General features: G+C 51.2%; 1 protein-coding gene across 1 annotated transcript; it reads right to left on the bottom strand.

Annotated features, from left to right (window-relative positions):
* Positions 1-2,358: 2,358 nt before the first annotated feature.
* LOC308149196 (protein AF-17-like) lies at positions 2,359-17,885 on the bottom strand (the record flags this gene model as incomplete). Its single annotated transcript, XM_080520868.1, has 21 exons — positions 2,359-2,604; positions 3,779-3,994; positions 4,785-4,872; positions 5,071-5,387; positions 6,026-6,087; positions 6,244-6,513; positions 7,696-7,916; positions 8,935-9,001; positions 9,085-9,145; positions 9,407-9,526; positions 9,695-9,813; positions 10,255-11,109; positions 12,286-12,448; positions 12,668-12,757; positions 13,192-13,284; positions 13,430-13,516; positions 13,595-13,699; positions 14,785-14,894; positions 14,980-15,034; positions 16,111-16,190; positions 17,777-17,885. The coding sequence occupies 21 exons, from the start codon at positions 17,883-17,885 to the stop codon at positions 2,572-2,574; spliced, it is 3,321 nt and encodes a 1,106-aa protein (XP_080376994.1). The 3' UTR covers positions 2,359-2,571.
* Positions 17,886-19,277: the final 1,392 nt, after the last annotated feature.

The following is a 19,277-nucleotide window of genomic DNA, read 5'->3' as shown; positions in this document are numbered from 1 at the left end:
CAGTCGGGCGACAAAGTACATCGTCAAACCTGTTTTCTGTTTTTAACGTCGTGACCTTCAGCCCTGGTCTCCGGAGGAAAAGTACTGGAAAGGCTCTTTGGTCATACTCACTCTGGCGTACGCCAGCGTCACATGTCAGGGAGGATTTGTGAGAAGAACAACGAGTCGGAACAACGGGGGGGGGGGGGGGGGGGGGGGGGGGGGGTCAGGAGCGGATCCAACAGCATTCCTGCTTCTCCTGCCACAAGGTTTCCTACGCGTTTTCACGTCTCCGCAGCACCGACAACCAAAGAATGTCGCGTCCGAACACAAACAGAACAATAGAAACACTTCAGTTACCACTAGAACGCTTATTTACATGATTCAACTGCCGAAATCATCAGTCGCTATCAAAACGGTAAAAACGGGTCTGAGAGGGAGAGAAATCCCTCCCGAGAGTTAAAAAAAACAACCAAAAAAACCTTTTCAAAGAAAGACGGGCGAAGTCGGAGCGACTCGACCGTCGTTAAGGCTTCATCTATCCAGTATTGCTAAAGGAAACGACTATATGAAAGTAAGCGAGTGCAAAACACTGAGAGAAAGAACAACCTGTTAGTTCCTACAAAGTCCCGAGTCCATCGGAAGGTTCTGAGCTGACGGATAAAATTAGCTACGAACACACAAAGTGCACACGTTGTTTAAGATATAAACGATGAGTTTCTTACATTTTCCAAATGTTTGGTTTCGTCTGTTTAATCTCGAGAGCAACAGGAAGGATGTAGCATTTTAAAGAACCTGGTGGAGGTTCATCGAGAAATCTGGTGCTAATATGCTAAATGACGCGAGTGACGACGCTCATGACGATAGTAATGGCAATGCTAGTGACGATGCTAATGGAAATGCTAGTGACAATGCTAATGACCATGCTAGTGACGACGCTCATGACTAGTGATGATGCTAATGATGATGCGAGTGACAACACTAATCACGATGCTCGTGACGATGCTAGTGATGATGCTAATGGCGACACTAGTGACAATGCTAATAACGACGCAAGTGACGATTCTACTGATGATGACAATGGCAACACGAATGACGATGCTAGTGACAATGCTAATGACAATTGTAATGGCAATGCTCGTGATGACGTGCGTGATGACACTAATGACGATGTTAGTGACGATGCTAATGGCGACTCTAGTGACAATGCTAATAACGACGCAAGTGACGATTCTACTGATGATGACAATGACAACACGAATGACGATGCTAATGGCAATGCTAATGATGGCGCTAACACACCATAGCGGGAGTTTTGTGGCATTTTGTTCCAACTTTTCCACCAGTTTGAACCTGAGGGTCGTGTTCATGTCTTATTTTTGTTTTTCAGGGAGAAAAGTGCATCTGCTAACTGTCACACTGCTACAGGCTAGTAACTGATTACTGCCAGTAACTCAGCTCAGTTACAGTTACTGAAGTGTCAGGTAGTTTATTACTCTTTTCTCATCGAGCAAAACATTCCTGGTGTTTCTCACAACAGTGGCATTAGCTGGATTAGCATTAGCCGCTGAAATAGCAATTAGCTTCTGTCACATGTTGGTAGATTATCGGATGCTTTTCTTTGTCATTGGATTATAATCTCTTTCTTTAGGAAGAGCAAACATCCAGCTTATAGAGCGTCTTCCTTCTCTAACATCAGATTATAGAGCATCTTCCTCCCACTGTGTGATGAGTGAATCAGTGTTGCTAACGGTAAACATGCTATGCTAGCAGCATTAAGACTGACTGAGGGAGAGAAAAATTATTTTTTTAAAGTAACAAACGACTTTTTGTTGTGAAAATGTTGACGTGACTTCTGCTTTTTTATTTTACCTTGAAACTGAAACTGTTCGGAGCTGGACCTGTGTGTGTGCGTGTGTGTGCGTGCGTGCGTGTGTGCGTGCGTGCGTGCGTGTGTGTGTGTGTCACTGCAGTGAGTCCAGTAAAGTTTGTTGTGGTAAAACCTCAGAGGTAATCAGCTTCATCTTGAAATGTCATCAACCTTAGAAGAAGCGACGCAACAGTGAAGTTGACGGCGACGCGACGGCGGGCGGCGACACGACGGCAAGGTCGACGGCGGGGTCGACGGCAAGGTCGACGCCGGGGTCGATGGCGGGGGAAGACAGAGGATCCAGGAAGACATTGAGGTTGCAGAAGCGTCAGCAGTGTTCGTGGCGGATTCACAGACGGTCAGTGTGAAACAGGAAGTGAAAGGCGACGTTCTGACCCAAGTTCAGACCTCAAACTCAGAGGTTCCCGCAGAACCAGGACCAGCTCGGTGTCCTGCAGGACCAGGACCAGCTCGGTGTCCTGCAGGACCAGGACCACCCTGGCCTCCAGCAGCAGCCCTGCTGCTCCAGGTAACTAATTAGTGCAATGTAAGGAGAGAGCTGATGCTCTCTGGAAGCTGCCTACAAACATCAACAACAACAACAAAATCCTACGAGAACCTCCAGATCAAGAAAACAAACTCCGCCGCCACGTCTCCGGTCTGTCTACATTCAAGGAGCGGCTGTACGATGGCAGTGACGCCGGCGCTGCTTCCTCGCGCTCTCAGCCGTTCTCGCCGCTCTTCTCCCCTGCAGCCTGAAAAAAAAACAAACAACGTTCATCTTAACATCGTAACGCCGTTAAAGCCTCGACTCTCAGAGCAGCTTGGAAAATATCCACATGTCAACGTATCACCTTTATATTATTTGCTCATTATTTGTTCATCTTCTGGTTTCTTCAGAAGGAAACGATTGGTAGAGAATACGGTAATAAGGTGATAGTGTTGAGATAATACGGTAATAAGGTGCTTGTGTTGAGATACTACGGTAATAAGGTGCTAGTGTTGAGATAATATGGTAATAAGGTGCTGGTGTTGGAGATAATACGGTAATAAGGTGCTAGTGTTGAGATAATACGGTAATAAGGTGATAGTGTTGAGATAATATGGTAATAAGGTGCTGGTGTTGGAGATACTACGGTAATAAGGTGCTTGTGTAGAGATACTACGGTAATAAGGTGCTAGTGTTGAGATAATACGGTAATAAGGTGCTTGTGTAGAGATACTACGGTAATAAGGTGCTAGTGTTGAGATAATACGGTAATAAGGTGCTTGTATTGAGATAATACGGTAATAAGGTGCTAGTGTTGGAGATAATACGGTAATGAGGTGCTGGTGTTGAGATAATACGGTAATAAGGTGCTAGTGTTGGAGATAATACGGTAATAAGGTGCTAGTGGTAGAGATAATATGGTAATGAGGTGCTAGTGTTGGAGATAATACGGTAATAAGGTGCTAGTGTTGGAGATAATACTGTAATAAGGTGCTAGTGTTGGAGATAATACGGTAATAAGGTGCTAGTGGTAGAGATAATATGGTAATGAGGTGCTAGTGTTGGCGATAATATGGTAATAAGGTGCTAGTGTTGGAGATAATACGGTAATAACCGTTTTCTTTTGAGGAAAAACAGCAGCTTTTAAAAGATTGGAGACCAAAACCTGAGCAACCAGACGTTCTGCAGGAGTGGTTTCAGAACCAGAACCACAGACGGTTCTGCAGGAGTGGTTTCAGAACCAGAACCACAGACGGTTCTGCAGGAGTGGTTTCAGAACCACAATCTACAGCTACAATATTCTGAGTGACGGACGGCTCTGATTGAGAACAAGGTGACGTCTGTTGCCATAGCGACAGGTGAAACCGTATATTGAGAACATGTGGCTCCCGACCAGCTCCAGTGTGAACTGAGCCGCGGTGCCGTGCAGCAGGACTCACCCCGGGCTTGTGCAGCGTGTTGTCCTGCAGACTGAAGACGCCGCCGCCCTGGGCGCCGTGCAGCGGCGAGGCGGTGGCCGAGGACAGCAGGCTGGGCGACTGGGCGACCAGCGGGGAGCCGGGGCTGGACGGCAGGGCGCCGGACAGGCTGAGGCGCTGCAGCTCCCTCTGACGCTGCTGCTGCAGCATCTGGCAGACCACCACCACCTGCTGCTCCTGCAGGGACGAGGGGGCCGTGAGGGGGCGACTTGGGGGGGGGGCACTGAGGGACAACAGGGGGGGAGGGGACTGAGGGACAACGGGGGGCGGCAGGGGGGGACTGAGGGACAACGAGGGGGGGGCGACTGGGGGACAACGAGGGTGGGGGGGTGATTGAGGGACAACGGGGGGCGACCTGGGGGGGGGATGATTGAGGGACAACGGGGGGTGACCTGGGGGGGGGGGGCTGATTGAGGGACAATGAAGGGGGGGGGGGGCTGATTGAGGGCTGACTGGGGGGTGATTGAGGGACAACGAGGGGGGAGGGGGGACTGAGGGACAATGGGGGGGGGCTGAGGGACAATGGGGGGTGATTGAGGGACAACGGGGGGGATGGGGGGGTGATTGAGGGACAATGAGGGGGGAGGGGGGACTGAGGGACAACGGGGGGGGGGGGAATTGAAGGCCAACAGCCATCTGATGGGGAGCGACAGGAGGACGACAGGAGGAAGACAGGAGGAGGACAAGAGGAAGACAGGAGGAAGACAGGAGGACAACAGGAGGAAGACAGGAGGAGGACAAGAGGAAGACAGGAGGATGACAGGCGGAAGACAGGAGGACAACAGGAGGACATGAGGAGGAAGACAGGAGGACAACAGGAGGAAGACGAAGACAGGAGGAAGACAGGAGGAAGACAGGACGACGACAGGAGGACATGAGGAGGAAGACAGGAGGACAACAGGAGGAAGACGAAGACAGGAGGACGACAGGGAGTCGTGAGACAGAATGAGACAGAGGGACATTTTACCGGAGTGAAGTTCTGTGAGGAGAGAAACTGCTGAAGCTGCTGCTGCTCCAGGTGGAGCTGCTTCTGCTGCTCCGACAGGAGAGACGAGCTGAAACACACACACACACACACACACACACACACACACACACACACACACACACACACACACACACACACACACACACACACAGATGCTGACTGTCACATTGCAAAAGACTGTGTGTGTGTGTGTGTGTGTGTGTGTGTGTGTGTGTGTGTGTGTGTGTGTGTGTGTGCGTGCGTGTGTGTGTGTGTGTGTACGTACGGGTTCAGGCTCTTAGGAAGCTGAAATCCCTGCATCAGCGTCTGAGCGCTGAGCGGAGGAGGCTGCGGTCGGAGCGCCGGCAGCGCGGCGTTCTGCGCGGCGTTCTGCGCCGGGGACTGGATCACGCCGTTCAGGCCGCCCGGCACGCCGTTCACCTGCGGGCTGCCCGACAGGGACGCCATGAGCCCGTCACTCAGCCCGCGACTCGACCCATTCAGCAGCGGCTGGCCGAAGGGGGCGGGGCTCTGCTGAGGCGGCGGCGTGCTCTGGAAGGAGAGGGAGGAGCTACTGCGGGACGGACTGCCGGAGTGGAGCTCCTGCAACAAACACACACAGCAATAACACTGTGAAAACGCAATTAGCACACGTTTCTTTATCTCTTATATTATTGGGTTAGTTTGAAATACTTTGTGCTGATTAATTCCTAATCAAGTGGAAAAACACATATTATCATGAAAGACCAAAAAAACTGAAATCATCATGAAAAGTGCACATTTAAAGAGTGAAAAATATATTATAAAAGCTGAAAGGGATGACAAATCATTAATATCATTAAATAATAACAATAATAATGATGATTGTTGTTTTGACTTTGATCTCATAAAATACAAACAATTTGTATAAATACCGACTTATGAGCGACTGAAGCAACATTTCGTAAAAAGTTAAAATAAATGAATGTTAATTCATGAAATGCCAATAAAATATAAAAAAAAAGAAAAAGAAATATTCAAATATTTAATTAACATCAATATATGGTAGAGAGGCGATTCAGCACCTGATCAGGTGTGCTGCCTCACCTTTCTGCCTCACAATAAATACTTGACAAAACTTGTCAAGTATTGTATACTTGACAAGTGTGTGTGTGTGTGTGTGTGTGTGTGTGTGTGTGTGTGTGTGTGTGTGTGTGTGTGTGTGTGTGTGTGTGTGTGTGTGTGTGTTTGCGTGTCCTCACCTCGGACGAGTCGTTCAGGAAGCAGCTTTTGGACAACGGACTCTTATTGGAACTCAGACGGTCTACAGACGAACGAAAATCAGTCTGTCAATCAGTCACATGACGTGTTGGAGGGTGGAGGATGGGGGCAGGGTGGAGGATGGGGGCAGGGTGGAGGACGGGGGGCAGGGTGGGGTAGAGGGTGGAGGATGGGGGGACTGAGACAGGAAGAACCTGACCCTGGGTAGAAGAGAGGAAGTTGATCTGGGCGGAGGCGTGCAGTGGGCCCTGGGCGGAGGCGTGCAGCAGGCCCTGGGCGGAGGCGTGCAGCAGGCCCTGGGCGGAGGCGTGCAGCAGGCCCTGGGCGGAGGCGTGAGGGGGGAACGGCACCAACAGCTCGGTGTTCAGCAGCTGCAGACGATCCTTCTTGGCCGTCAGACTCAGGATCTGGTCCTGGAGGCGCTGGTTCTCCTGCTGGAGGGAGTGGAGGCACTGCAGCATCTCCACAACTGGAGGGTGGAGGAGAGGTGGAGGAGGGTGGAGGAGGGTGGGGCAGGGACGGAGAGGGGGAGGAACGTTTTGTAATTTAATGTTTCAAACTAAATATTTTCTTTGGTTTGTTTTGTATCGATGCAAGTTAGTAATAGTAACTAGTCTGGTGGGAGAGTATCGTGTAATATACCTGACAGTACAGTTGAGAGTATAACTGTGGAGTACAGTTGAGAGTATAACTGGAGTATAGTTGAGAGTATAGATGTGGAGTATAGCTGAGAGTATAGTTGAGAGTACAGTTGAGAGTATAGTTCAGAGTATAGATGTGGAGTACAGTTGAGAGTATAGTTCAGAGTATAGATGTGGAGTATAGTTGAGAGTACAGTTGAGAGTATAACTGTGGAGTACAGTTGAGAGTATAGATGTGGAGTATAGCTGAGAGTATAGATGTGGAGTATAGTTGAGAGTATAGATGTGGAGTATAGATGTGGAGTATAGCTGAGAGTATAGGTCAGAGTATAGATGTGGAGTATAGTTGAGAGTATAGATGTGGAGTATAGTTCAGAGTATAGATGTGGAGTACAGTTGAGAGTATAGATGTGGAGTATAGTTGAGAGTATAGATGTGGAGTACAGTTGAGAGTATAGATGTGGAGTATAGTTGAGAGTATAGATGTGGAGTACAGTTGAGAGTATAGATGTGGAGTATAGCTGAGAGTATAGATGTGGTGTATAGCTGAGAGTATAGATGTGGAGTATAGCTGAGAGTATAGATGTGGAGTACAGTTGAGAGTATAGATATGGAGCATAGCTGAGAGTATAGTTCAGAGTATAGCTGTGGAGTACAGTTGAGAGTATAGATGTGGAGTATAGTTCAGAGTATAGTTGACAGTATAGATGTGGAGTACAGTTGAGAGTACAGATGTGGAGTACAGTTGAGAGTATAGTTGAGAGTACAGATGTGGAGTACAGTTGAGAGTACAGTTGAGAGTACAGATGTGGAGTACAGTTGAGAGTACAGTTGAGAGTACAGATGTGGAGTACAGTTGAGAGTACAGTTGAGAGTACAGATGTGGAGTACAGTTGAGAGTATAGTTGAGAGTATAGATGTGGAGTACAGTTGAGAGTATAGATGTGGAGTATAGTTGAGGGTTCAGTTCTCATCCTTCAGAGTGTCTGGCTGAAGCAGTGTAGACTCACTGTTCACTCCCGTCTCTCCGTTGCCATGTTTCTCCAGCAGCAGCTCGATGTGGCAGCTGGCCGGAGGAACGTTCTCAGGCCGGGTCCGGACCCCGACCCCGGGCCCCAGCCAGTCCCGGGCCCCGACCCCGACCCCCGCTCCCAGCCAATCCCGGGCCCCGGCTCCAGCTCCTAGCCAATCCCGCTGGTCCAAGAGAAGAGGAAGTGCGCTCATTGGAGACCTGCATGAGGAACAGACAGTCACCACAGGAAGTCCACTAGCCACTACAGGAAGTCTACTAGTCACTACAGGAAGTCTACTAGTCACTACAGGAAGTCCACTATCCACTACAGGAAGTCTACTAGTCACTACAGGAAGTCCACTAGCCACTACAGGAAGTCCACTACTCACTACAGGAAGTCCACTAGCCACTACAGGAAGTCTACTAGTCACTACAGGAAGTCTACTAGTCACTACAGGAAGTCCACTATCCACTACAGGAAGTCCACTATCCACTACAGGAAGTCCACTAGTCACTACAGGAAGTCCACTATCCACTACAGGAAGTCTACTAGTCAATACAGGAAGTCCACTATCCACTACAGGAAGTCCACTATCCACTACAGGAAGTCCACTAGTCACTACAGGAAGTCCACTAGCCACTACAGGAAGTCCACTATCCGCTACAGGAAGTCCACTAGTCACTACAGGAAGTCCACTATCCACTACAGGAAGTCTACTAGTCACTACAGGAAGTCCACTATCCACTACAGGAAGTCTACTAGTCACTGCAGGAAGTCCACTATCCACTACAGGAAGTCTACTAGTCACTACAGGAAGTCCACTATCCACTACAGGAAGTCTACTAGTCACTACAGGAAGTCCACTATCCACTACAGGAAGTCCACTAGCCACTACAGGAAGTCCACTAGTCACTACAGGAAGTCCACTAGCCACAACAGGAAGTCCACTAGCCACTATAGGAAGTCCACTAGCCACTACAGGAAGTACGCCAGTCACCACAGGAAGTCCACTAGCCCACTAGTCCAATACACCGTGACGGAGGCTGTGTGATGGAGGCTGTATGATGGAGGCTGTGTGATGGAGGCTGTGTGATGGAGGCTGTATGATGGAAGCTGTGTGATGGAGGCTGTGTGACGGGGGCTGTGTGATGGAGGCTGTGTGACGGGGGCTGTGTGATGGAGGCTGTGTGACGGGGGCTGTGTGATGGAGGCTGTGTGACGGGCGGAGGCACTCACTGTGATGACAGACTCTCTCTGGGTGAATTCTGCTGACACGGGAAGCGACAGTCGTCCAGCTCCGACTCTGAGGACGGCCATAAGACAGAGGTCAGCAGTTAGAACGGAGCGCTGCTGACCTCTGACCTCTGACCTCACCACTCCTCTCACCTGGCAGGGCGCTGTGGGTCTGGCTCAGCGTGGCAGTGGTGGACAGACAGCTGGAGAACGGCTGCGAGGACGGCAGGCCCAACGAGGAGGTGGAGACCGGATGGGTGGAGGAGGTCAGGCCGAAGGAGGAGGTGGAGACCGGGTGGGTGGAGGACGTCAGGCCGAACGAGGAAGTGGAGACCGGATGGGTGGAGGACGTCAGGCCGAAGGAGGAGCTGGAGACCGGGTGGGTGGAGGAGGTCAGGCCGAAGGAGGAGGTGGAGACCGGGTGGGTGGAGGACGTCAGGCCGAAGGAGGAGCTGGAGACCGGATGGGTGGAGGAGGTCAGGCCGAAGGAGGAGGTGGAGACCGGATGGGTGGAGGACGTCAGGCCGAAGGAGGAGCTGGAGACCGGGTGGGTGGAGGACATCAGGCCGAAGGAGGAGGTGGAGCTGACACACACCTGCAACATCAACATGAAATCAAGTTTTCGAGTGTCACAAATGTCTGAATGCCCAAAAAAGGATTTGCGGTTCTTTTGTGTGTTAATAATGTTTAATTAACTTGTTAGTATTGTGTTAGTTTCTTCAGCCTCCGTCAGCTGCTTTGCGACCCTCCACCCTGTCCTCACCTGCGTGTTTGCGCCAGCGCTGATTGACGGAAGGGCGAGCGAGGAGGTGTGGGGCGGGAGGGGGGTGCTGGACACGCCCCCCCCCAGAGAGACGGGCTCCTTCAGGGTGGAGTAGATCCCTGCAGGGGGAAACGGGGCAGGCGGCGGAGGTGAGCAACACCGTGGCGGCGCACCAGGGGGCGACGTTGGGCTCACACAGTCTCAACAGTTCACTGGTGGACCAAACGACTGCAGACTTTTATTTCAGTCACACGTTCATCAGACTCAAGGAATCATGACTCTTCAACAATAGTTACAGATTCCTGCTACACACACACACACACACACACACACACACCAGATTCCTGCACACACACACTTTCAATTCCTAAAAGTGAAATGTTTCACACAACATTGTGAAGTATTTCATATATGAGTTTAGAGAATCAGGGCCGTGATGTGAAGACGAGCTGGAAATGAGTGGAAACATTTCAATGCTGCACCGCCTGCACACAGGAAGTCACACGCTAACCACACACACACACACACACACACACACACACACGCTCCATCAGACTCACCGGAGCCGAGCAGTGAGTTTCCTCGACAAGTAGAGAAGCTCCCACCGGAAGAGGAGGTGGAGGTGGAGGTTGAGGAGGAGGAGGAGGAGGAGGAGGGTGTAGTGGTGGTGGTGGTGGTGGTGGGAGGCAGTGTGGAGGGGAAGGCAGGATGGGAGATGGAGGAGGAGTTTTGGTATAAAGAGGAGGAGGAGGAGGAGGTCAATGCCGGAGGAGGAGGAGGAGGTGGAGGTGGAGCCGGGTGGTGGTGATGGTGGTGGTGGTGGTGGTGGTCTTCTTCCCTCCTCTCCCGGTTCTTGCTGCCCCGCGGGCGCCCCGGCCCGTGGCGGCTCTTCTTGCTGCCGCGGTGCCTCCTCTCGCGGGGCAGCGGTGGGGGCGTGGCCACACGCGGAGGCTCCGCCTCCTCCAGGATGGGCGGCGTGCTCAGCGTGCTCAGCTTGCTGAGCGACTTGGAGGACTTGTGGTCCCCCGACGTCGACACCTTCCGGATCTTGCTGCTGCTGCCGAGTCCCGACGACGACGTGATGCGCATGATGGAGCCGAAGGTGGAGATGGTCACCTTGTTCTCGAAGGGGCTGGCTCCGCCCTCCGGCCGGTCGTGACCCTGCGACCCCGCCAGCGGCCCGTCGGCGGGCGTCAACGCCGGCGGCTTGTGGTATTTGCAGTCCCCCTTCCCCCCCTCCTCTTCTTCCTCCTCCTCCTTGTCCTCCTCCTCCTCCTCCTCGTCGTGGAGCGCCGCCGGCCTCCTGTGGCGCTCCTTGCGCTCTTCGCCGCTGTGGTCGTCGCCTCCTCTGTCGTGGTCGCGGTCCAGACGGGACGAAGACGAGAACTGATGGAAGTCCTGAGGCAGCGAGCCGCCTGCGGGACGGACAAACTCCCCGTCAGCTAACGGCGAGACGCCAGAGTACCAAACTACACGAACTACACACCTGCTCACTACCAAACGACACAACCGCTCAGTACCAAACTACACAAACTACACACCCGCTCACTACCAAACGACACAACCGCTCAGTACCAAACTACACAAACTACACACCCGCTCAGTACCAAACTACACAAACTACACACCCGCTCACTACCAAACGACACAACCGCTCAGTACCAAACTACACAAACTACATACCCGCTCAGTACCAAACTACACAAACTACACACCCGCTCACTACCAAACTAAACACCCGCTCAGTACCAAACTACACACCCGCTCAGTGCCAAACTACACACCCACTCAGTACCAAACTACACACCCGCTCAGTGCCAAACTACACACCCACTCAGTACCAAACTACACACCCACTCAGTACCAAACTACACAAACTACACACCCGCTCAGTACCAAACTACACAAACCACACACCCGCTCAGTACCAAACTACACACCCGCTCAGTACCAAACTACACAAACTACACACCCGCTCAGTACCAAACTACACTAACCACACACCTGCTCAGTACCAAACTACACAACCACTCAGTACCAAACTACACACCCGCTCAGTGCCAAACTACACACCCACTCAGTACCAAACTACACACCCACTCAGTACCAAACTACACAAACTACACACCCGCTCAGTACCAAACTACACAAACCACACACCCGCTCAGTACCAAACTACACAACCGCTCAGTACCAAACCACACAAACTACACACCCGCTCAGTACCAAACTACACTAACCACACACCTGCTCAGTACCAAACTACACAACCACTCAGTACCAAACTACACACCCGCTTAGTACCAAACTACACAAGCGCTCAGTACCAAACTACACACCCGTTCAGTACCAAACTACACAAACTACACACCCGCTCAGTACCAAACTACAACCCGCTCAGTACCAAACTACACAACCGCTCAGTACCAAACTACACAAACCACACACCCGCTCAGTACCAAACTACAACCCGCTCAGTACCAAACTACACAACCGCTCAGTACCAAACTACACAAACTACACACCCGCTCAGTACCAAACAGGAGGAGGAGGATGAGGAGGAGCAGGAGGAGCAGGAGCTCCTCACTGACCTGTGTTGAAGGGGCTGGAGGAGCAGGAGGAGGAGCCGCTCCTGGTGGAGCTTCCTGTCTTCTTGCTGCGGTGACCGTGACCGTGACCGTGACCGTGACTCAGCTTCTTGGACTTTTCTTCACTGTCTTTGTTGCTGCTGCTGCTGTGGTGACTGGAGGACACCTGACGGGACAGGAAACATCGGGCTTCAGTGTCTTGCCCAAGGGCACTTCGGCACGCGGGTAGGCGGGGGTGGGAATTGAACCGGCAGCCTTCCTATTGGGAGACGACCGCCCTACCAACCGAACCAATGAGCAATAAAGGAGCACCTGCCGCTCCGACAGCTGCTCCCACTGTGAAGCTCCACCCGACCCTGAGGCACGCGGTTGCAGTTCTTTATACCTTTTCTATGCTGTTGGACGTGACGGAGGAGCTCAGGACGTCTGAGGACTTCTTGTGACGCTCCTTCTGCCGGATCTTGTCTTTATGGCTCTGAAAACAGAGAGGACAGCCGTCAGTCCACTGACCGACCCGGTGCTCCTGCTGTCTCACGTCCATACCGGAGGACTGACAAACCTTGTATGGCAGCAGCTTCTACTGGGGAGTGAAGGAGTGCTCACTGTGTCTGTCTCTGGGACTGTCTGTCCCTAGGCCTGTCTGTCCCTAGGGCTGTCTGTCCCTAGGACTGTCTGTTTCTAGGACTGTCTGTCCCTAGGCCTGTCTATCCCTAGGACTGTCTGTCCCTAGGACTGTCTGTTTCTAGGACTGTCTGTCCCTAGGACTGTCGGTCTCTAGGACTGTCTGTCTCTACGATGGCGTGTCTCCAACTGTTTCAAGCAGAAGTTACTTTGATATTTAAATACAGAGGCTTTTGGTTGCAATTGGACAGCTGATGAAGTGCTGAAGTGATGAAGTGGTGACCGTACCTTCCTCTGTCTGTGGTGATGAAGGGGTGAACTGGCTCCTCTGGACTGACTGAAGCAGCTGCTAGTTTTATCTCCGGAACGAAACTTTTTCTGCTGGAATAAGAAGAAACACTGAGGTCCTGGTCTGAAGACTGAGACACCTTCAAGACCTCCAGGACCAGGACCAGGACCAGGACCGGGACCGGGACAAGGACCAGGACCAGGACCAGAACTAGACGAGGTGTGGACCTGCTCTTACCATCTTGTTGTAGTGATGTTTGCAGTAGCCGCAGTATTTCACATTATCAGCTTCAGGACCTTCTTCTTCACACAGGAGTCCAGCCATCTGAGCACTGAGACACACACTGTTAGAGACACACACACACACACACACACACACACACACACACACACACACACACACACAGGTGACGTGGAAGGCCTGCCGGCAGCCCGGCCGGTTGCAGGTCATGCAGGCGCCGCAGGCTGCTTTGCTCTCTCGGCCGTGATCCTCGCAGATGTAACACGTCTGGAGGAGAAGCAGGAGAGATGGGTTGGTTGGTTGGGTTGGTTGGGTTGGGTTGGGTTGGGTTGGTTTGGTTTGGTTTGGTTTGGTTTGGTTTGGTTTGGTTTGGTTTGGGTTGGGTTGGGTTGGGTTGGGTTGGGTTGGGTTGGGTTGGGTTGGGTTGGGTTGGTTTGGTTTGGTTTGGTTTGGTTTGGTTTGGTTTGGTTTGGTTTGGGCTGGGTTTGGTTTGGTTTGGTTTGGTTTGGTTTGGTTTGGTTTGGTTTGGTTTGGTTTGGTTTGGGTTGGGTTGGGTTGGGTTGGGTTGGGTTGGGTTGGGTTGGGTTGGGTTGGGTTGGGTTGGGTTGGGTTGGGTTGGGTTTGGGTTGGGTTGGGTTGGGTTGGGTTGGGTTTGGTTGGTTGGGTTTGGTTGGTTGGGTTTGGTTAGGTTGGTTTGCTTTGGTTGGGTTGGGTTGGGTTTGGTTTGGTTTGGTTTGGTTTGGTTTGGTTTGGTTTGGGTTGGGTTGGGTTGGGTTGGGTTGGTTTGGTTTGGTTTGGTTTGGTTTGGTTTGGTTTGGGCTGGGTTTGGTTGGGTTGGGTTGGGTTGGGTTTGGGTTGGGTTGGGTTTGGTTGGTTGGGTTTGGTTGGTTGGGTTTGGTTAGGTTGGTTTGCTTTGGTTGGGTTGGGTTGGGTTGGGTTTGGTCTGCTTTAACTCTGGGCTCTGATGGAAGGCTTGTTCAGGTTGTTAAACATGAATAAACTAAATCTTGCATTATCAATAGATGATGTAATGCACTTCTCTCACAGTATCCGAGTACTCCGGCACATACTTCGTAAGAGTCTTTGACATTGCACCGTCTAGAAAACTGGACTCGGCGTGTTTTTCACTGTTTGTGAGATTAAAGAATCCTGAGATCTTGTCCTCTTCCAAGATGGCCACCATTGCTCCAGCTCCTCTACAACTTTGTCCCCTCATCCCTGTACTGAGTTCATCACCAAACCCACGTGGGACTTATCGGGAAGCTCGCGGAGGACACTGTCCCCACAAGAACTACAAGAGACACCAACACTAATTCCAGCAGTGGTGGAGAGAGGCAGGTAAGGCGTCGTACCTTGATGTATCGCTCGTGGGGGACGAACTGCAGGATGATGGGCTCCATCGTCAGCACGTTGGCGAACTGCACCTCCGGGATGTAGAGTGCACACACCACATGGGCCCAGCCTGACCAGCAGGGGGCAGCACGTCAGCTTCAACATCAACACTGCAGGGGGGGGGGGTCAGGGGGGAAAGCGTCTGAGGGGTTTACCTCCACTGTCTGTCCTCTTGAGGGCGCCATCTTTGTGGGGACACAGTTCACACCTCTGAGGAGAAGAAGAAGAGCAGATTATGATCTATAATCTGATGTTAGAGGAGGAAGATGCTCTATAATCTGACGTTAGAGGAAGGTGCTCTATAATTTGATGTTAGACACGGAAGATGCTCTATAATCTGGTGTTACAGGAGGAAGATGCTCTATAATCTGACGTTAGAGGAGGAAGATGCTCTATAATTTGATGTTAGAGGAGGAAGATGCTCTATAATCTGGTGTTACAGGAGGAAGATGCTCTATAATCTGACGTTAGAGGAGGAAGCTGCTCTATAATCTGATGTTAGCGGAGGAAGATGCTCTATAATCTGACGTTAGAGGAGGAAGATGCTCTATAATCTGATGTTAGAGGAGGACGGTGCTCTATAATCTGATGTTAGAGGAGGAAGATGCTCTATAATCTGACGTTAGAGGAGGAAGATGCTCTATAATTTGATGTTAGAGGAGGAAGATGCTCTATAATGTGGTGTTACAGGAGGAAGATGCTCTATAATCTGCCGTTAGAGGAGGAAGATGCTCTATAATTTGATGTTAGAGGAGGAAGATGCTCTATAATCTGGTGTTACAGGAGGAAGATGCTCTATAATCTGACGTTAGAGGGGGAAGATGCTCTATAATCTGATGTTAGAGGAGGACGATGCTCTATAATCTGACGTTAGAGGAGGAAGATGCTCTATAATCTGATGTTAGAGGAGGCCGGTGCTCTATAATCTGATGTTAGAGGAGGAAGATGCTCTATAATCTGTAATCTTAAAAAGAAAACACAGCTGCAATTGGAGCAGCTCGTCCAGTAAACAGGAGTTCAGAGAGATAGTAACAGAGCTGCTCTTCAGTAGAGAGACAGCAGCTCTCCATAATGCTAATGCTAATAGCAGGACAGAGTCAGTAAACTGACCAGCTACTAACATGTTATTAAGTCAACAGAGAAACCTTGTTATTGTTTTACTGGTGTTGCTCAGAACAGGTGTAGGTGTGTCTGTGTGTGTGTGTGTGTGTGTGTGTGTGTGTGTGTGTGTGTGTGTGTGTGTGTGTGTGTGTGTGTGTGTGTGTGTGTGTGTGTGTGTGACTCACCACTCGTGCCGCTCGCTCCTGTGACTCACACTTCCGACAGAACCAGGGACCAGTGGGCACCTGGACGATACCGTAGCATGCTGACACACACACACACACACACACACACACACACACACACACACACACACACACACACACACACACACACACACACACACACACACACACACACACACACACACACACACACACACACACACACACACACACACAGAAGAAGACTCAGTGAGGAAGGAGTTCTTTCTAAAGCGATGCTGCTTCAGATTATTTCCTGTCAGACTGAGACGCCAGGATATTTCTGTTCAACTTCATCACTTCATCACTTCATCACTCCATCACTCCATCACTACATCACTCCATCACTCCATCACTTCATCACTCCATCACTTTATCACTCCATCACTTCGGAGGGATTTGGTTTCCTGCTTCAACTTTCTGACGCTCAATCAGACCAATTTCCATGTCGTTTTTTTTAGTATGCTTGGTCCCTGAGGGTGACGTCTTCGTTTTTTACAGTTAAATTAATTGTAAAATACAGTTTCTTGAAAGAGGAAAAACACAAAAACACGAAGCAGTTTAGATGAAACCAGGTTGAACAGCTGGACTTTATGTTCCAGCTTTAACTTGATAAACAGACACGGCAAAAGGCTCATTTTCTAAAGTGATGCTGCTGTAGGTTTCTTATTAGTGGGACTATTTTTTTCAGCATTATTGATTTGAAGGATTGATTTTTCAAAGTATATCTGCCACATTTGGAAGGATTATTAAGTGTATTTGACAGAAAAATGCCCCGGATGCCGTCTTCAGAAATATGGTTTTCAATATATTTCTGAAAACAAATAGGCTGTGCAGGTGAAAAGTTATAACGCTGCTTTGAAGCTGAGGCTTTGAAGCTGAGGCTTTGAGTGATGCGTTCAGGTGCATCACGTAACTCCGCCCTCCGACATGTTGTGATGTTACATGATAAACATGGTTATAATATGACTGATGCAGGTGTTGTTGTGGGGGGGGCGTCATGTGTGCAAAGAAGACTATTTCATGAGAAACAAAGCCATATGATACTATAGTAAATATATATGGACGTATGCAAGATATATGAAAACATATAAATTAGAATTAATGCATAAAAGTACAGGATTAATTTCCTCAAGAAGTCTCATCCAATGTTTCACTCTCACTGCCTCTCGCCATAAATAACCTCCTTCACTCCATGACTTCCTTTCTCTTTGATGATCTTTTCCACCGCTCGAGCTCGACCCTCACTGTTTTATTTTGTTAACCACGCGCACACACCGCCCACCCGCCACTGGGGCATGTGGACAGGTGGAGATGGGAATCGAACCTTCAACCTTCCAATTAGGGTGACGACCGCCGGACCAAGCAACAACCGCTCCATGCGCCCGGCCCGGCCCGGCCCGGCTCGGCCCAGAACAGAAGGGAAACAACAAACCGCACGCCCCCCCGGCTCACCCCTCCCACACGCATCAACACACACACGCACAAACACGCACGTAGACAAGCGGCAGCGGCTTCCGCAGCAGCGGCCCTCCGCCGCTCCGCCGCCGCCTCCGCCGGGGGAGAGGAGGCTCCGGCTCCGGCTCCGGCTCCGGCGCCGCCCTCCTCCACCCCCCCACCCCACCACGGCTCCACGGCGGCCGCTCACCCTGGTGCACGGCCACGCTGCAGCCGTGTCCATCGCAGTACACCAGCGGGTTCTCCGCCCAGCCCCGCTCGTCCGAACACACGCAGCAGCCGCCGACCATTTCCCGCATGCTGCTCCCAGTAGAACCGGACCTCCGTCCCCGGCACACGGACCCTCCGGGCCCGTCAGGCGCTCGTCCCGCACCGGGCCGCCGCTCCGCGCATAGCCGGGGGCCGCGTGCGCGGCGCAGGTTTTGGCGCAGCGGGGAAGCGAAATCTGTGCGTGGGGCTTGCGGCGCTGCTGCTGCTGCTGCTGCGTTTTTCCGTGATGTCCTCCCGTCCCCATAGAGGCGATGCAGTGCGCATGCTCAGACCTGCTCCTCCGGCTCTCGATAATCAACAACGAAAGATACCACACGTCGCTATTTCTCCACTCTCCCGGCGGAATTTGCGCCGCTCTTTCTCTCGGTTACGCGATTGAGGAAAAAAAACACGCAACTTCGCCGTGCCGTCGCGCACGCGCGTCAGCGCGCGTCCGTGTTTTCACCGGTTTTTAACTCATCGGGAGGAAAAACATGTGGATGAATGAGACAAACCGCTGGCTGCACTCGGTGCTCCGCAGCGCCCCTGCGGGACGCAGCGGGCACTGCAGGCAGGTTTACAGCCTGTTTCACCATCCAGAGCTGCAGGAACAGAGACCTTCACGCACGATGGTGCTTTCATGCAGGCCGACAAACGACCATGGAACCATGGTTCGTGACGTTTGAATCAGCATGGCCTGGTTACAGTCCTTTCAATGGCTTTTTTCTTTGATTTAATTAATTAATTAATTGGGTTTTTTTAATCTCCAGGGCTAAACGTTTTTACTGGATCGGCGCCTGTATGGTTGTTATCTGGCTGAAAGGTGGTGCATCACTTTATTTTGAAATTCAGTCGAGTCGCGGCACCTGGAGTAAAATCTCGCCCCACCAAGTACATCGAGAAACTCCACTGCTCTCAATACAACTTGTTGAAGTATTGCTTTAAAAGAAAAAAGAAGTGGCTGCACAGTGTTTCTATTATTAGTACTTTCATTGTTTTTGTTGGTATTTCCATCAATCGTCTGGACGGGTGAGGACAGGCACACCTGGACAGGTCTCCATCACCTGGAGGAAACCTGGGGAGTACCTGGAGGAAACCTGAGGAGTACCTGGGGGAAACCTGGGGAGTACCTGGAGGAAACCTGGAGGAAGCCTGAGGAGTACCTGGAAGAAACACATGAGTACCTGGAGGAAACGTGGGGAGTACCTGGAAGAAACACGTTAGTACCTGGAGGAAACCTGGAGGAAGCCTGAGGAGTACCTGGAAGAAACACATGAGTACCTGGAGGAAACCTGGGGAGTACCTGGAGAATACCTGGAGGAAACCTGGGGAGTACCTGGAAGAAACCTGGGGAGTACCTGGAGGAAACCTGGGGAGTACCTGGAGAATACCTGGAGTACCTGGAGGGAACCTGGGGAGTACCTGGAAAATACCTGGAGGAA

This window comes from Blennius ocellaris, assembly GCF_963422515.1.
Source record: "Blennius ocellaris genome assembly, chromosome: 3".
In the NCBI taxonomy this organism is placed as follows: Eukaryota; Metazoa; Chordata; class Actinopteri; order Blenniiformes; family Blenniidae; genus Blennius; species Blennius ocellaris.
Note: the sequence above shows the minus strand (reverse complement) of the source record. Positions and strands in the feature narration are given on the sequence as shown.